This window comes from Tasmannia lanceolata, unplaced genomic scaffold, assembly GCF_043159265.1.
Source record: "Tasmannia lanceolata isolate RefF3 unplaced genomic scaffold, GAP_Taslan_0.1 ptg000044l, whole genome shotgun sequence".
NCBI lineage: Eukaryota > Viridiplantae > Streptophyta > Magnoliopsida > Canellales > Winteraceae > Tasmannia > Tasmannia lanceolata.
Genome location: NW_027518721.1, coordinates 16,272,353 through 16,288,985, shown reverse-complemented (window position 1 = coordinate 16,288,985; position 16,633 = coordinate 16,272,353). Strand labels below are relative to the sequence as shown.

The 16,633-nt window shown below is 39.9% G+C and overlaps 2 protein-coding genes across 2 annotated transcripts; one reads left to right on the top strand and one right to left on the bottom strand.

Moving 5' to 3' along the window:
- The first annotated feature begins 998 nt into the window (after positions 1 to 998).
- Positions 999 to 13,745, top strand: LOC143863226 (putative RING-H2 finger protein ATL61). The gene is made up of 3 exons (XM_077373891.1): positions 999 to 1,906; positions 2,736 to 2,833; positions 13,054 to 13,745. Exons 1-3 carry the CDS (start codon positions 1,748 to 1,750, stop codon positions 13,496 to 13,498), a joined length of 702 nt encoding a protein of 233 aa, XP_077230006.1. The 5' UTR covers positions 999 to 1,747; the 3' UTR covers positions 13,499 to 13,745.
- A 728-nt stretch (positions 13,746 to 14,473) lies between these two features.
- On the bottom strand, positions 14,474 to 16,395 carry LOC143863225 (cytochrome P450 77A3-like). The gene has a single exon (XM_077373890.1). It carries the CDS (start codon positions 16,335 to 16,337, stop codon positions 14,748 to 14,750), a length of 1,590 nt encoding a protein of 529 aa, XP_077230005.1. The 5' UTR covers positions 16,338 to 16,395; the 3' UTR covers positions 14,474 to 14,747.
- Positions 16,396 to 16,633: the final 238 nt, after the last annotated feature.

Here is a 16,633-nt window from a genome sequence, read left to right as displayed (position 1 = left end):
TCCATAGGTTGATCCTAACCCTCCGATCTATAGAGGAATAGGATCATGCAGTACCTCTACAGATCGGAGGGTTAGGATCAACCTAAGGAAATGATTTTTTGGGCGCAACCTATTTAGGGTGTGCACCATCTAATGGATGGTTTGGATCATCCTATGGTGCGGGCCATACCTTACTTTTAATAAAGTCAGGAGTGCGATCATCAGAATACAGTAGTGCTCATAACATTTCCCAAAATTAATGATCCAAAATGAGGTTTGGATGTTGGGTACTCTAAGTGGCAGGCTATGATACCACTTGATCTAAAATTGAAGTTGGATCGAATCCAATTAGCAATGTGCGGAAATCCCATCATCCAACAACAGCTACTGTCGGTCCAATGGGTCCATCCATCCATCGTCCACACACAAATACCGAATATGGATCTGGCCTCTCTTATTAAATCTTCAAGTGAAATCTGGACGTTCGTTGCTGCCCAGCATTTCAATCAATATATAAAGAAGAGAAGACAAACTCCTTATACCAATCTCTTGCTAATTTAATTAACAGCTAGCCTATCGATTGTTAGTTTATAACATTTTTATATATTGAAATTGCATCAAGTTGATTAGGGACACCCAGCATTAGTGTATCAATGACTAAAGAGGGGGTAATGTTGGGGCGGGGATTTTGTCCCCGAAGGATGCGGGGAGGGGAAGGGGATTAGATATTCCCCGCGGGGAGGGGAGGGGGATTCCCCACCATCCCCGCAGAGGGGAGGGGAAGGGGAGGGGGGAAATTCCCCGCAGAGGGGAAGGGGTAGGGGACCCCAACATCAGGCCCCGACCCGCCCCGTTGCCAGCCCCAGGGCGAAAATCTAATAACAAGGAAGAAAAGGCAAAAGTGGGACACAAATTTTGTGAAACCCGCACGGGGGCCACAAGATTGGAGCGTGTGATGAGGTCATCAGCGTGATAATCAAGCGTGCGAGCAAAGTTAAAGTTGGATCACGCTCCCTTCTTACAAACAAATTATATTCTCTACCAAATCTGCTTTAGATTCTCAAAAAACAGTCCTTTTTTTCTGGTCAAATCTTTCTCCTTTCTTCTTCTACTGGTCTCCCTTTCATCCCTATCAATTCATAGATTTTTTCCGTAATCGCCTGTAATAAAGGACTTTAAACCCTTTCCAAATCTCTCTAAGGGTTTTCCTCATCCAATTTTATTGTCTAGGGTTTTTGTCATCCCATTTTGAGGAAGTAAAGGGAAAATAAGAGATTCGGAGAGAAGATCATGAGATGTTTCAGAGAGAATTCGAATTTAGATTTATATAGCAGTAGAGAAAGAAAAAAAAAGATCATGAGAAATTACATGTTAAGGTTTCTGGAGTAGGAAGGTAGAAATTGAGACAAAAAAGATGAGAAATTGTAGAGGGGAGAGAGAGAGAGAGATAGGAAAGATGAGAAACTGTATATGTTATGAGATCTAGGGTTATGAATTAAGAGAGAGAGAGAGAGAGAGAGAGAGAGAGAGAGAGAGAGAGAGAGAGAGATGATGAATTGTAAAGGTGAGATCTAGGGAATTGGAGTGGTAGAGAGTGAGATCATGAAAAACTTAAGTTGAATTTGGAGGTTTTGTGTGAGATCATGAAAAACTTAAGTTGGATTTGGAGGTTTTGTGTGAGATCATGAAAAACTTTAGTTGAATTTGGAGGTTTTGTGTGAGATCATGAAAAAATTAAGTTGAATTTGGAGGTTTTGTGTAAAGAGTCATGATCACTTCAGGTATTAATTTGGTAATGACAGTCATAGGATTTGCAGTAAGTACGATGTTCATTGTATTCGTGTGCACACGCCTCATTTGCGCGAGGATGCATTGGGCTTCGTCAGGGAGATCATTCCCAATGGCTACTAGATCCGATCTGAGCTTAGTAAGCTCTTTTTACACTGAAATTTTGTCTTACTGTTTTGCGATTTCGATGATTTTGATACTAATGTACTGTGTTGAGTACTTTCCTTAATGTTTACCGACTTTTCTCCTGAATGTTTGATTTCTGTACTTTCTACTGTACTAGTTTTCATTTATTTTGTCTTTCACATTTTTTTCCTGATTGGTCTGTAATTCTTTGAATTTAGGAATGGAATTGTTGTTCAACGGAAGAGCTGTGGTCAAAGGCTTTCCTGGGTTTTGGAAACTGATATTTAAAAGAGGCCTATCTGCTCCTACCTTTTCTATTTTTATTTGGTTAGATTTTTATGTGGGTATGAAGTTGTATATTTGTATGGTGTTGCTTTGGTATGATTGTTTTGATTTACTTATTTTGGGATTTCTCTGTATGTTGTTTTATTTGTTTTGATATCCCAAAAATGAGGACTTTTGTTCATGTGAATTCCCTTGATTTTATCAGTCTTGTAAGTTGGTTCAGTTTTTTCCCTTCTTTATAGCTGAACGTGTAATTTTAGGTGATCCATGTAGTGTGCTAAGCATTTTGCTTGATTTGTTCACTGGCCTATAGTATAAATTTTTTCTTTCTTTAACCATCCAAGGCCTTCTTTCGGCATTTCCATGTTGAAGTTATGCTCATCTTAAATGTTTTCTTTTATTCCTAAGGCATGTGTTGGAACTTTTATGTGACATTAGCATGTTTTAAGCCTAACCTAAGACCTTCTAGTATTTGATTTCGGTGAATTTCTTTCCTTTGATTCACATGGAGCACTTGTAATTCAGATGCTGAATATTATTAATTTTCCATGAAACAGCTAGAACGTGGGCTTCATGGCTTGGAACCTGTTGTGGTAGCAACCTTTCCTACAAAAAAGTTCAGTGACGAGTTTTTTTCCTCTGGAGAAGACGTCCAGTAAGTTTACTTTCCTTACATGCCCTACTAAAGACATCCAGTATGTCTAATTTCATTGCATGGCCTGCAATTTCGTTCCTTCTTTGTTTTTTATGGTCATCTTCTCTATGTCATTAAAGAATCAGATTCATTATTTATCTGTTATATTTGCCCAACTTTCTATGACACATTGCTGATTTTTTCCTGAATGTGAGCCTGTATATGAAATACTTCAGGTTTAATTTTTAACTTCTTTTTGGTGAAAATGATTGCTTGCCCATTCTGGAAAGAAAGTTAGCTTTCCATCAATTTGTTTATTGAATGATATCAATTCAACTTTTGTGTAGCATCAGTTTCTTTTTTCTTTTCTTTTTTTAAAATGGGAAACCCATAAAAAAGGAAAAAAAAAATCGACTGGTACCACAATAATATACAAGTTGTTTTTTATTTTTATTGCTAACATATGGTCATTATTTGGAAGTCTTTGCCCTTTCATTAGTCTCCAAAGTTTGTCACAGTATTATTCCAATTGCTTATAAATTCATGTTTTATTGAATGGTCTCTTTTTCTTTTCTTGGATGAATACATGTTTTCTTATTCAAATTGCTTTTTCAAGGAAAAAGTAGAATGTTTATGGTACTCTTCAAACAACTTATTATCTAGTTGCCAACAGCCACCCCTTCTTCTTTTTTCAGGAGCCAAACTGTTGCCTGCAATTCCAGATGTTCGATTTTCATAAATGTACAGTTTATTGTCATTGGGTTCAGTTTATCAAGTCATTGCAGCCTTTTGTAGCTGCCTATTTCTATAACTTACCACATGCGTGGGAGAGCTAATTATACATCGAGCAATCTATAGCTTGAGATAATCAATTTGGGAGGAATCCTTCATTGTTTTGCAGCGACAGAACATTAAATTGAATATCTATTAGGGCAGCCCAGTGCACGAGGCTCCCGCCATTGCGGGGTCTAGGGAGGGCTAGATGTATGCAGCCTTACCCCTGCTGAGAGGTTATTTCCGTGACTCAAACCCATGACCACCAGGTCACAATGAAGCAACCTTACCGTTGCTTTGGGATCTATTAGATTACCCTATATTTTGACAATTTTTGTGACTCGATGTTCTTGGGGTGATCTCTGAGATATTGAATGAACCTTATCGTACAATAGTTGGATTCCAAGGAAGAACTGGTAAGAATATTGGTCAAGGATGTCCAATATAAAAAATGAAAAACTTCCAAGCTTGCATCTTCTTATGTATGTATGGGGTTCTATTGGTTCAACTTTTGAGTCTCAAAGAGGACAATTCTTTTTGTTGTTTTTTTAATGCCCCAATTCTCTCTATTGTTGCATTCACTTTGGAACCAATTGTCGTAAGAATTGGCTAACTTGAGGCAGAGTAGGAGGGTTGGCTACCCAAGCAGGCTAGGGCTAGGTGTTGTGGGGATACAATCGGTATTAAAAATGGGGCGCCCCAATCTCGCCTCGTCTCGTTGTGTATTCGAAAGTAGTCGTTTACAGCAGCTTTGGAGGGCACTCCTGGCTAAGCGGGTTGGTTGGCCAAACTCTTAGGGGGAGTTGGCCCGGTGACATACTAACTCCTCCCCTGGTAGGCCTAGCAAGTGTGGGCCAGAACCTTGGTGGTTTGCTTATGGGTTGTGCGAGGACTTGCTTGTGCTTGTAAGGCACACATCAGGAAATCATACTACAGCTCATGTGCGTGCCCTAAGGGGGCTTTGGGTGCAGACTGAGAGATTTCCATAGGGATGCTCTACTTTCTTTGGTCGAGGAAGGGGCCCAAAGACAGTGCACGTTGGGTTGGGTTCCCACTTGCATTGTGCGTACGGACGGTGCAGAGGGCTACTATGTTACCTTGCCTTCTGCACCTGGGTACGTCTTATGGCTAGGCCAATCCCTAGACTTTTCCATCAATTTGTGCCGGGGTGGCTTCGGCCACCCTCGCAAGGTGCGAACCTTGCGAATTAATCAATGAGGCATTCTAGCTTCTTGGATGACCAAGCATTTGGGTTTGGCGGATTGGTGCATGGTATCGTCATGCCTCGCATTGGAGGATGGACTTTGCACTTGGCTTGAAGGCCTCATGTCCGATGTACTCGTGATGCAAGCTGGTCACGAGAGTGGGTTTACAGTTACACACGGCATGGCCAAGTTCAGTAGCTTGATGAAAGGCTTAGTGGTTGTGTACAAAGTATCTAGGAGTGCATGTCAAGATCTTAGGCTAGTAGCCTCTTGGAATCCATATTTGTAAAGAAGGAAGTGACAAAAGAGTTTGAATCTGGAACTCCTCTTGGGTATTTAGTATCAAATCTTTCTATCACTATCTAGTTCCGTGTTCACCATCCTTGTCTCTCTACATAATTTGCAGGATTCCTGCTCCGCCTAGAGTGTGTGTTTTTGGATGGATGACTTGTCCGGATAAGATTATAATGGTAGATCACCTTTGAAATTGGGAGTTTTTAATTATCGATCATTGTGCGCTCTGTTTAGAGGCTGGAGAATCAATAGACCACATTCTTACACTGCAGGATAGTTAGAGAAATCTGAAGTCACATTCTAAGGTGGTTGGGATCATGGTTTTAAATTTCGGTGGAGACCGAAACCAAAATTTCATGAAATTCCATTTTTTGCCATTTACCAAATTTTGGTAATTTCGGTCTGAAATTTCGATTAAATGCCATTATTTATTAAAAAAAAATTGTTACAAAATTTCGAACAGGAATTTCGAACCAAATTACAAAATTTCGGACCGAAATTTCGGATTTCGCCGAAATTTCAGTTTTCGGTGGGGTCCGAAACGGTTACCGAAATCGAAATTTTAAACCATGGTTGGGATATCGTGGGTTTCTCCTTATCGATTTGTTGAGTTGTTTGGGACTTGGGCCTTCTCTCCTTGGCAGAGGAAAGGGGAGACTCTTGTGGATGGTGGTATTGTTAGCTACCATATGGGTTATATTGAAATAAAGGATCAGTCACATTTTCAATAACTCATCCAAGGATTGCTTGGTGCGATGCCTAGAGTTCCCTTGGTGCGATGTCTTGGGATTGCTAGTGTGATTCTAGCATAATTTTCTTCTTTAGTGAGATGCTAAAGCCTCTTTGGTAAGATGCCAAGGAAAACCTTTGGTGGGATGCCTTGAGATAAGTTTCTTGTTTCTTCATTACTTGCAATCTATATTTCTCCCACTCTCTCTTGTTTTTCTTCCACAAAATCAATCCATCCGTATTTCTTTCCCTTGCTTAAAACCTCATAACTCTATTTTTTTTGTTTTACCCATCCCATCTCACCCCAAACCATGTGCCCTTTAGTCTCGCTACTAACCCTTGCCTGCACCTCTCCGGCACACGTCTGCATATTCTCGGCATACGTCTGCCCCCTTCCAAACCTGCCCAATACTTATCCAATCCAATCACAAATTTTAGGATCCCAAACCTAATTTCCATCCATCCTTTTCACCTGAATTTTCAAATCTATTTCCCTGCAACCCTAAATTACCCAGATTTTCCAATTGTTTTGAAACTCAGACGCCTTCAAAAAAAAAAAGCCTTCAAGAACCTACCCTAACCTCCACAATCCGTGATTAAAAACAGCAGACGTAATATCTTACATTGATTCATCACATCAATTTGGTATCAGAGCGAAGTATTAGTCATTCCCTTGATCGTCGATATCAGACCGAAGTATTATTCCTTGTTGATTCATCCTACATCAACAGAACAAGCTGTCCATACTTGTGGCTCTAGCAAGCAGTCCATACTGTAACCTCATCTCTTCGCGTGGCTTGCCAATTCGTGGCCCATTTCGTTGGATGATCTTGGCATATCCTTGTGAATCCGATTGAGACTTCTACAAATAGCAAATACCTCCAATATGAACCCCACAAGCCTCAATGGAACCGATGAATGTTTTTGAGCCATGAGATTACATTTCTAGAATCTCCTCCTACCGGAAGTTACCAGATATCTTCTCTTAGAAGATCCGAAGTTCGGTGAGGAGGGATCTAACATCCGCTTTGTTTTAAAAACACACATAATAAGTTTTGCTGAAGCTGGTTTCTCTTATGATGCAGAAGAAGAATGGAAGATGTGCATCCTAAAATTGAGAGAATATTTATAGTTAGTGTCTATCTGTGAGTTTGAAAACCTTAAGTGGAAGACGATTGATTAAGCATGCCTCAACACACTTCTCCCCGGAGACAATTTGAAACATTGCTGTAGTCTCAGAGAAAGTTAGCAGTTTCAAGAGCATGATGGTTCTTTCCCTTTGTGACTCCATTCTACTAAGACGTGATCTTTCACGAATCATTTCTTCACTGCCCACAAAAGGCAGAAATTCTGTACCTGTGCAATCCTCTCGATTGTAAATGAATGACTTTGATTTGGTACCATATTATATTTTAACCCTTTTTAGCTGGTCATAAATACTTCTTTAGGAAATACATTCACGGGTAACACATAAAGTCATCAATGAATTAACTATAGTGCAACTCACCTCCTCTAGTTAAGATAGGTTAAAGGCTCCAAACATCCTGATGAACCATATCCACAGAGTGTCTATTTTGGTTCATGCCATGAAAAAGGAAGAGCCGAGTATTTTGTTAGCTTCCTCTCATACAATGCTTAACATCATCAGAAATTCTGCTTGGCAACACACTTTGTGTATATCCAGGCAAGCATTTCTAGGAATCATCATAATCAGATGTCTTAACCTATGGTGTCTATGCTTCTAGATGGTATTTGGCTTGTTGATTGCATCTGAAACTCAAACAAAAGAGTCTTCCCGCCTTAGGATTCATCTCAATAAACTTCTCTGTTAAATTCCATCTTTAGAGGAACTTAGAAATCAAACTAGCAAGACGAAGTAAATTAAGAGTTGGCCTTTTTCACCTATGACAGCCACATACAGGTTTAAAAAATAAATTAAGTCGCCAAAAATCTTGAAAAATTGATATATTTTTTTCATCCTAAACATTGTATGGATGTTAATACAGTTCCACCTGTTTGAACAATCTTTAGATCTGAATTGGAAGATCCAAAATAGCTATAAAGAGAAAGATTCAATAACCCTAGATTTCTTCGAATACACCCTTTTGTTGGCCCAAATTCCGTAAAACTGAATGAGCATAGTTGGGCTGGATTAATCAAAGGATCATTCAGTGTGTCCAAGTTGGATTGTGTATAAACATGAAAAAGAGACTGTACCCGTGTTTACATATAGGAGTGTTATGTTTTCTCAAAATTTATCAGAATGCTCCGACTATGTTACCTTGTTTGTTGGTTCTCTTGGTTTGAGTTTGGGTTCACGGTTTGTGGCAACTTTCCTGTGAACTCAGTTCTTTTGGGGATCACATCTGTTTGCTAGTTTAGTTTGATCTGGCACCATCTCTGGTTGTACTTTGGAGAACTATTCAAATTCTCCATAGATCCCTAAGGGTCCGTTTCCCTTCCACCGAAATAGTGTTTTCCAATGAAAGGAAAGTAAAATGACACCATTTCCCTTCCCCAGGGACGTTTGGTTGCCATGCAATGTTCATTCTACTTTACTGGTCTGTGTGGAATTTTCCAAACAATAGCATTTTGTGTTTCATCTCAAATTAAGAGGAAAGGGAAAGTAAACATGATTTATACGTCTACTTTGTTTTTTGCTTGTAAATGATGTCATTTTACTTTCCTTTTATTTCTATTTGACGTGTATCCAAACGACCTGCAAATGTATAGGAGATAGAAAGTAGACTCAAAATTCGAAGAAAATACCACATTTTTCGATTTGAAAACATGTGGCTACTCCATCCAAGCTTTAAGGAAGCCATAGCTCCCATCTGGCGTACTCTAGTAGTCCCTTTGTCCAATGATTCTTTCACCAACAACTTAATCAAAACAAGAGATAGACTTAATAATGGAACATGCCTACCTTTTGCAGTATACATCAACTAGTGGGAAGCTAATCCATCTCTTTCATCAAACCCAAATAGCCCTAAATTGAAACCCAGATGACCAAATCCTCGAAAGCAGGGAGAAGGATATTCTTTGTCAACTTCAGTTGGCACTCTACCAACAGAAGATGAATTGATTTTCCCCTTTCTAGGGATCTTTGGTTTCCATGGAATGTTCATTCTACTTGTCTGCATGAAAATTTTCAAATAATACCATTTTGAGTTTCCTCTCAAATTAAGAGGAAAGGGAAAGTAAACATGATTTTTACTTCTACTTTGTTTTTAAGTTATAAATGATGTCATTTTACTTCTATTTCTACTTAATGTGCATCCAAACGAACCGTAAATATATGGGAGATAGAAACTAGAGACTCAAAATCGAAGAAAACACCACATGTTTCGATTTGAAAACCTGAGGTTGCCTTATCCAACCTTTGAGGGCACCATAGCTCCTATCCAGCATTCTCTAGTTCCTTTGTCCAATGACTCTTTCACCAAGATACCAACAACCTAAAACAAACAAGACATCGGCTTGAATAATGGAAAAAGTCTACCTTTGGCAACATACACTGAAAAAGAGGTGTACGAAACACAATTGCACAAAACACAAGAACACAAGAGTTATGTGGTTCGGCGGAGTGCCTATGTCCAAGGGAGATGATGAGTTTCACACTTTCACTATTTCGGTTTAGGGTTACAAAACTCTCTTCGTCTTCTCGAACAAGAAAACCTCACACGTGTAACCCTAAAACGTGGCTTATATATCAATGCCACTACATCACAATAATTACCTGAATACCCTTTAGCGTAGAACAAAAAAAATGAATCGTAGAACAAAAAAAATGAATTTTCCTTCTGGGGTGCTCAACCCGGGTGTGTGTCTCACACAGTAGTCCATCAGGGTACTGTATCACTGCTAGAATACAAGCCATCACAGCAAATTGAAATCCAGATTACCAAATCCTCAAAAGAGATAGAAGGATATTCTTTGTCAACTTCAATTGGCACTCTACCAACCAAAGATGCACTGGCAACAAAAGTCTTTCATTAATTGGATCAAAGCTGGGGACCGGAATACAAAATTTGTCCATGCAGCAACCATCAGCAGGGGGGAAAGAAATTGTATAACAACTATCAGAGGGCTTGCGGGTGTTTACACTAGCCAAACTAAGATCAAGCAATTTATTCTCCGTCACTTCTAGAGTATATACAACCACATCCCTCCACTAACAACCCCCGCTTCCACCTGTCTTTTTACCCATAAACTATCATTGGAAGATCATAGCTTTCTTCTGAGGCCGGTATTGAAGGATGGAATTTGGGAAGCACTTACATCCATGGATGGAACCGAATGTCCTGGTCCAAATGGATTTAACGCCAAATTTTGTCAAAGTTTCTGGCACATTGTAGATGATCACCTTGGCAATCTTATTCAATCTTTATATTTGATACGGGTGAGCTCCCCCTCCTCATGGTATAAATCGTACATTCATGGCTCTAATCCTCAAAATCGCACACCCTTCTAGCATTGAATACTACAGACCAAGCAACATGTGTAATATTGTATACAGACTACTGACTAAGATTTTAGGAAGAAGATTGCGCCCGTTCTTGAGCAAATTATTTCTCTGAACCATTCTATCTTCGTTCCGGGGTGCCAAATCTGCCAAATCACTGACAAGTGACAATATCCTCATCGCCGATGAGATTCTCATTGGCTTTCGCCATTTGACAAAAGGAAATTGTCGATTTGTGGTAAAATTGATCTTACTAAAGCCTTTGATTAAGAGTTACCGGAGGAGGACATCATAGGAAAAGGAAAATTGATCTTGCAGTCAACTAGTCAGAGAGTGTTTGCGTCCAGAGGAGGACATCAAAGGAAAAAGGAAAATTGATGGAAGATAGTTCAGAGTTACCGGAGGATCGAGGATATCTATCGGAGGAATTCGATGACATGTTATCCATTGGGGACGTCTTCGGAATAGGGTATGAGGAGAATGTGGGAGCAACAAAAGCAATGTTTGAGTCTATGACTGCAAGGGACTTGAAAGAGAAAAAGGAGAAAGAGGCTATTAAGAAGAAAGGGGAAGGGGACCTGGGTAATTAGGGACCTATCTATGGATATGTGTAAGAGTCTTCAGAATTTTGAGGTTACTTTAGTTTGTGAGTCTTTTAATTCGGTTTCATGGATCAATACCTTCTCTAGAATTTGAGCTTTTGGGGTGTTTCTGGATAATTTCGTTTGTTTGGGGAGACTAGCTCAGGTGCTGACGCACAGGTAGATAGCAATCCCGGTGGTCTTAGTTGTGACCTGAGCTTTATTAAAATTTTCAAGGGTAATTTGGTGGTGATTCTTGCCTGGGAGATAGGTCAGGTTTCTGAAAATGACAGATTCCATTAAAAGGAAAGAATTATAGACTGAAAGGGAGATGGATAGGAGAGAAAGGAACCCTTCTGGAATTATTATTCGCCTTCTAATAAGTGAAGTATGAGATTGGTGAGTAGAATTGAGGTTGCAGATTGAAACATTAGCAGTAGTACTTGGCCAATGAATTGTATGCATCCAGCTTCGCTATGTATGGTTTTGACCAAAATACGGCTTGAGGGCTGGATCTCTCGCTTAGTTTTGGCTATCTTGTCTGGATCCTTTTACTACACTATCAGTAAAAGAATGTGGAAGTGTTATTGCCAACGAAGTTTTGTTTTTTGGAGGAAGACGAAGAAGTTTGGTTGGAATGATCTCAGTGTAGGGTAGTCAGTTGGGCATGATCGGGGAAAGTATTCCTTTCGAATTGATTGTAGGGACGGAAAAAGAATCCAGTTTCTTCTTTTTGTTCATTCATCCTGGCCCAGGGTATGCCCTGGCCAGCTCTATTTGATACTTTGTAATGCCAGTTGGGACTCCTGGTCTCCAATGTATTCTTTATAGTATCAATGAAAATTTGTCATTTTTCAAAATAAAAAACTAAAGCCTTTGATTCCATAGGCTGACAATTCATCCAGTCTGCCCTTGCAAACACTGGCCTTAACAAGATTGGTAACCATTATAATGAAATGTATAACAAGCAGGGAACACACCTCTCGTCTGTTTTTAGTTAAGTGAACAGTAGAACACACAACCCTTGTTTTACTATCAAGCAAGGAATTTGGCAAGGAGATCCAATTTGGCCTATTATCTCTATCATCTGCGCCAAAGCCCTCTCTAGATTGATTCAAGATACTATTAACATATGCAACTTCGATCCAATATCAATCTCTACTTAGGGCCCTAAAATTTCGAATCTTTTCGTAGATTATATTCTCCTCTTCGCAAGGGCATCACTAAAAAATGCCACCTCATTTCTTTCAATCATTAATGCTTGCTTCCGGTGTATTCACGTCATGTTTCTCTTGGTGGTAACTGAGCCATTTGAGTTGCAGGATGCGATTTGAATCTCTGTTGCCTGTCAGAATGTATGGCAGTGTATCTGAACTCTGTAGACAAATAAGATCAGAAACTGAACATCCGAGTTCACATCTCTGAGACTGAGGGAGATATCATCATGTTTGGCAAGAGAAGGCCCATGATATTTGTTTTGAGAGCAAAGATTCCAAGAACGACGATGCGCAACGGATTAAGAGGTGAACATGAATATCCAGAAGAGCTGTGAGAATTATTTGGTTAGTAACTCATTAGCAAAAAATTCAAATTAAGATCTACGAAGTATCAGCTTTTGCAGATATGTTTGCTAGAGTAGCAAAGCTAACACCGAAACACGCCTAGGTTACCATACAATGAACTCTTCCATTAAATAACGTTGCGGGTAGTTTTGTTGCCTTACATTGGGTGGTATTATTGATAAAAGATCAGCCTGATGTAGCTTGTATTAGCAATAAAATGTTATGATTTATTGAAATAATACAGTATCTGATCTTATAGATACTGCTGATAATGTGCATTCTCATTATTAAAGAGTTCAATTCAGTAGTATGCTTCCTTCTGAACGTACCTTAGCAGAAGTGATACATAAATAGGGCAGAACAAAGTCTAGAAAATAAGCTATTTTAGACCCAAAATATCTACGAAATGTGAGATTATGAGGTGGGTGTGGAATCACCGTAAGTGGAAAATTCATTCTATTTAAGTGTTTGCAAAGCCTTTTGCTTCTTGTAAAGGTGGAACTGATTGATAACTACTCTGGTAACTCTACTGATCAGAAGTGGAAATCAATGTTCCTGCAATCAAATTTCAATACATAATCAAATGAATTGTACATTTTTGCCATATAAATCACTCTTCCATCTCTGTCAGATGCACAGTATGCCTTGCCGAATACCAAGAGAAAGACAAATTGCGGATCCTCCCTTACTGTGGGCATGCCTTCCATGTCACCTGCATAGATATATGGCTACGGCAGAATTCCACATGCCCTGTTTGTCGGATTTCACTGCGAAATTCTCCTGAAAGGAAGTGGATAATGCCACCCATGTTCAGTACAGCCGTCCGTACCCCTTACAGTCCAGATACTTTAAACTCGCATCCTTATCACTGTTTATATACCAGCCATGGGTATTCATCAAGGACTCTCGACAACCAAAGATTGGAACCTATTCAAGAGGATCGGTTTGCATCCGAGCTCAATGTAACTGAAACTGAAGAGATCATATCTACCTTGACAGAAGGTAACCTTGGTCTAAAAGACCCGCCCCATAATCATTCAGAAAGCAAACATGTGGAGAGCCCATCCAATTCTTAAGCAAATTTAATGCTGTATCAGAGCTGCATTTCTTTTACAAAGTTTAAAAGGTTGCTTGAGATTGAAATTTCGAAAACCCCGCTTGAAGATTCACCAAAGCTCTCTGCAAGAAGTTTATTGCTTTGTTCTCCTGGCATGTTGTACATAAGGTTAGTTCAGTGATTTCAGAGTAGCTGGTTGTTGGCCCTTTGTTTTTGTTTTGAATTTCAGTTTCAAAAGAAGAAGTCATACTGATTTCAAGCTTGCAGCAGGTTGTTTGTTTCTAAGATCTAAATTTGCGGGGTTCGTCCTTTACATCCTTATTTCTGAATTCCCCACAAAATGCATCCTTTTCCGCCAGAACTTGGCATTTGGTAGCCTTGGTTTCTTTTTAAAACTACTAAGAGATTCCCCAATTTTGTTTTAAAATTGGGGGAGTTCATGAAGAAATAGGATAAAAATGTGGGTAAAAAAGTTATCTTCACTTTCAGGTACTATTATGTGGGTGATTATTCATTTGGAGATTTGGTTGACATGAAAACTTTGGATGATTATTCATTTGGTTGTCCTAAATACACTTAGGCCATCTTGGCTGCCATGAAAATATTTTTCCATGAAATTTAAGATTATTAAGTGGTGTGAGAGGGCTAAGGAGGGTGGGGTTGAATGAGAGACTAGAAGGGGTGAGTGAGGAAAGGGTGAGAAAAGGCTGAAAAAACAAGGCAAAAGCAAAATTCTAATAAAAAACCAATCCTAAGTACACTTTAGTTCAATATAAAAAAAAAAAGAAAAAAGGAGCAATGATAGATACAAGGTAGCCCTTGCATAAAGAGCCACAGAAGGGCTCTTGATTGGATCCGCGTCAACAGATTTTTTAAAATGTAACTGAAAATGATGTGGATCCAATGAAGGGCCCTTTTGCGGGTCTTTATGCAAGGGCTCCCTTGTATCTATCATTCCTCTAAAAAAAGAGAAATTATGTAGTGGCCGACCGTCTAGGGAAAGGCTTTTAATTTCATGTTTATTGTGTCAAATGACCAGATGGATTTTTTTTGTAAAGTCTTTTGGTTCAAGCCAAAAGTAAAAACCATCCCACCACACAAAAATATACATATAATTATTAAAAAAGTACCATTGGACCCTACTTGTACCCTAAACTTTAGGATAGTGATAAATCCACCCCTGTTTTAACTTTCAACCATGGCGTAAAAATGGTAAATAAAAGGGTGGTAAAAATGCTTCTACCCTGATACTAACTTCTTCCTGGGCTTCATTTCTTCCTGGGCTTGATAACAGCTTGGAGAGGCTTTTCCATCACAACAGTAAACTCAAACTTCTCAGTAAAGTCTAACGTGCTTTGGGGTGGATATGGGCCCCACTCGAACTCTTGCACCAGCCTCGCTATCATTAGATTAATATGGAGAGTGGCCATAGCCAAACCCGGACAAATCCTCCTCCCAACCCCAAACGGCATCATCTTAACCCCCGTAACACCCGTTATATCGGCCTCCTCCTCACCCGACACGAACCTATCGGGATTAAACATATCCGCATCGTTCCAAAGTTTCGGATCTTCTGATATCGGTGGAGTGTAAAACTCCACGTTGGTATCGGCCGGTATATCGTACCCTCCCAATGTAGTCGGTTGTATAGCTGCATGGCTTAACAAAAAGTACGTAGGAGGGTGTTTTCGTAATAATTCCTTTGTGAAGGCATTAAGATATATCATTTTTTCCACGTCATTTTCTTCCACTTTTTTGTTACCAACTACCGTTACGATATCTTGGTAGAGTTTGGATTGGATGTTCGGGTTTTCGATCAATCGGGCGATACCCCACTCGATGGCGGTGGCGGTCGTGTCGGTCCCACCGTTGAGGAACTCGGAGCATAGTGTTACGAGCTCGGGATCGGTCGGGGCCGATTTTCGACCTTCAATTTTTAGGTCGAATAATGTGTCGAGGTAGGCGAAGGACGACGATTTCATAAGTGATAATGGGTCTTTGAGCTCGGCTTTTCGGCTGTTGATCAGTGGGAGGATTGTTCTTATTTGTTCTTCTCGTACTTCCTTTGCTTGTTTCCTATATTTCGCAAATAATGGGCTTAATAGTGGGAGAAAATCGTCTATTCTCGGGCTTAGAGCAATTAGAACGCGCTTCAAAACACGATCAACGTTGAGAATTGTTTCTTCGTCCATGTCGATGCCAAAACACATTGATAGAAGAATGCAAAACACGGCGAATCGGGCATTAGCCAGGACCCAAACCACCCCATGAGTTGACTCGGAGTGAGTCGACTCGGTCCGAGTAGACAACTTGGCCTCTACTCGGAGGCGGTCGATGAGTCGGTCCATGGATGAGTTTCTCAGACTATAAAATTCTCTTACGCGCGTGGAGCTGAGCATGCCGGAGACCATGTTCCGGCGAAGAGAGCGCCAAACGGGGCCATAGATGGCCGCGTTTACGGTGAATTTGTTACAGCTGAAGATATAGCGAGTTGGGTTCTCACTCGGGCGACTCGCGAAGATTTGCCCGTTCACGACGAGGGCTTCGTGAGCTAACTCAGCCGAGCTGACTATGATGAGGGTCCGAGTTCCCATTTTTAGGGTGAAGATGGGCCCATACTTGGGAATTATATCGCGGACGAAGTGAATGAAGGGCTTTTCGGAGCGAGCTACTTGGAGGAGGTTTCCGACGATCGGCCAACCCGGCGGTCCTGGTGGAAGGTTTAGTTGATTAGGTTTAGTTTTACGCGAAAGAAAGAAAATAAAAAACGTGATTGCAAATGCAATGGAAGTGAACATGACATGAGTGTAAGAAGAAAGAAAAGTCTCATAAGCAAAAGAAAGAAGGAAAGAAGCCATAGAGAAGAAGGAGAAGTAGTATGGAAGAAGAGAAGAGGTTCTAGTGTTAATATAACAAGAAGCTGGAGGTGAAGGGCATGTTTGATATTTATTTAGGCCAATGATATTGGCGCTATAATATTTAAATAATGGGATTTGCTCTAACTTTTGTCTTATTACTGTTTAAATGGCTGTAATAGCCTCATAGGTTATAACAGTTCCCAAAACATAGAAGAAACTGAGTTTGGGCAATTAGTAAAGGGAAATGTTATCAGCACTACTGTATTTTGATGAGGCAACTCCTCACTTTATTCAAA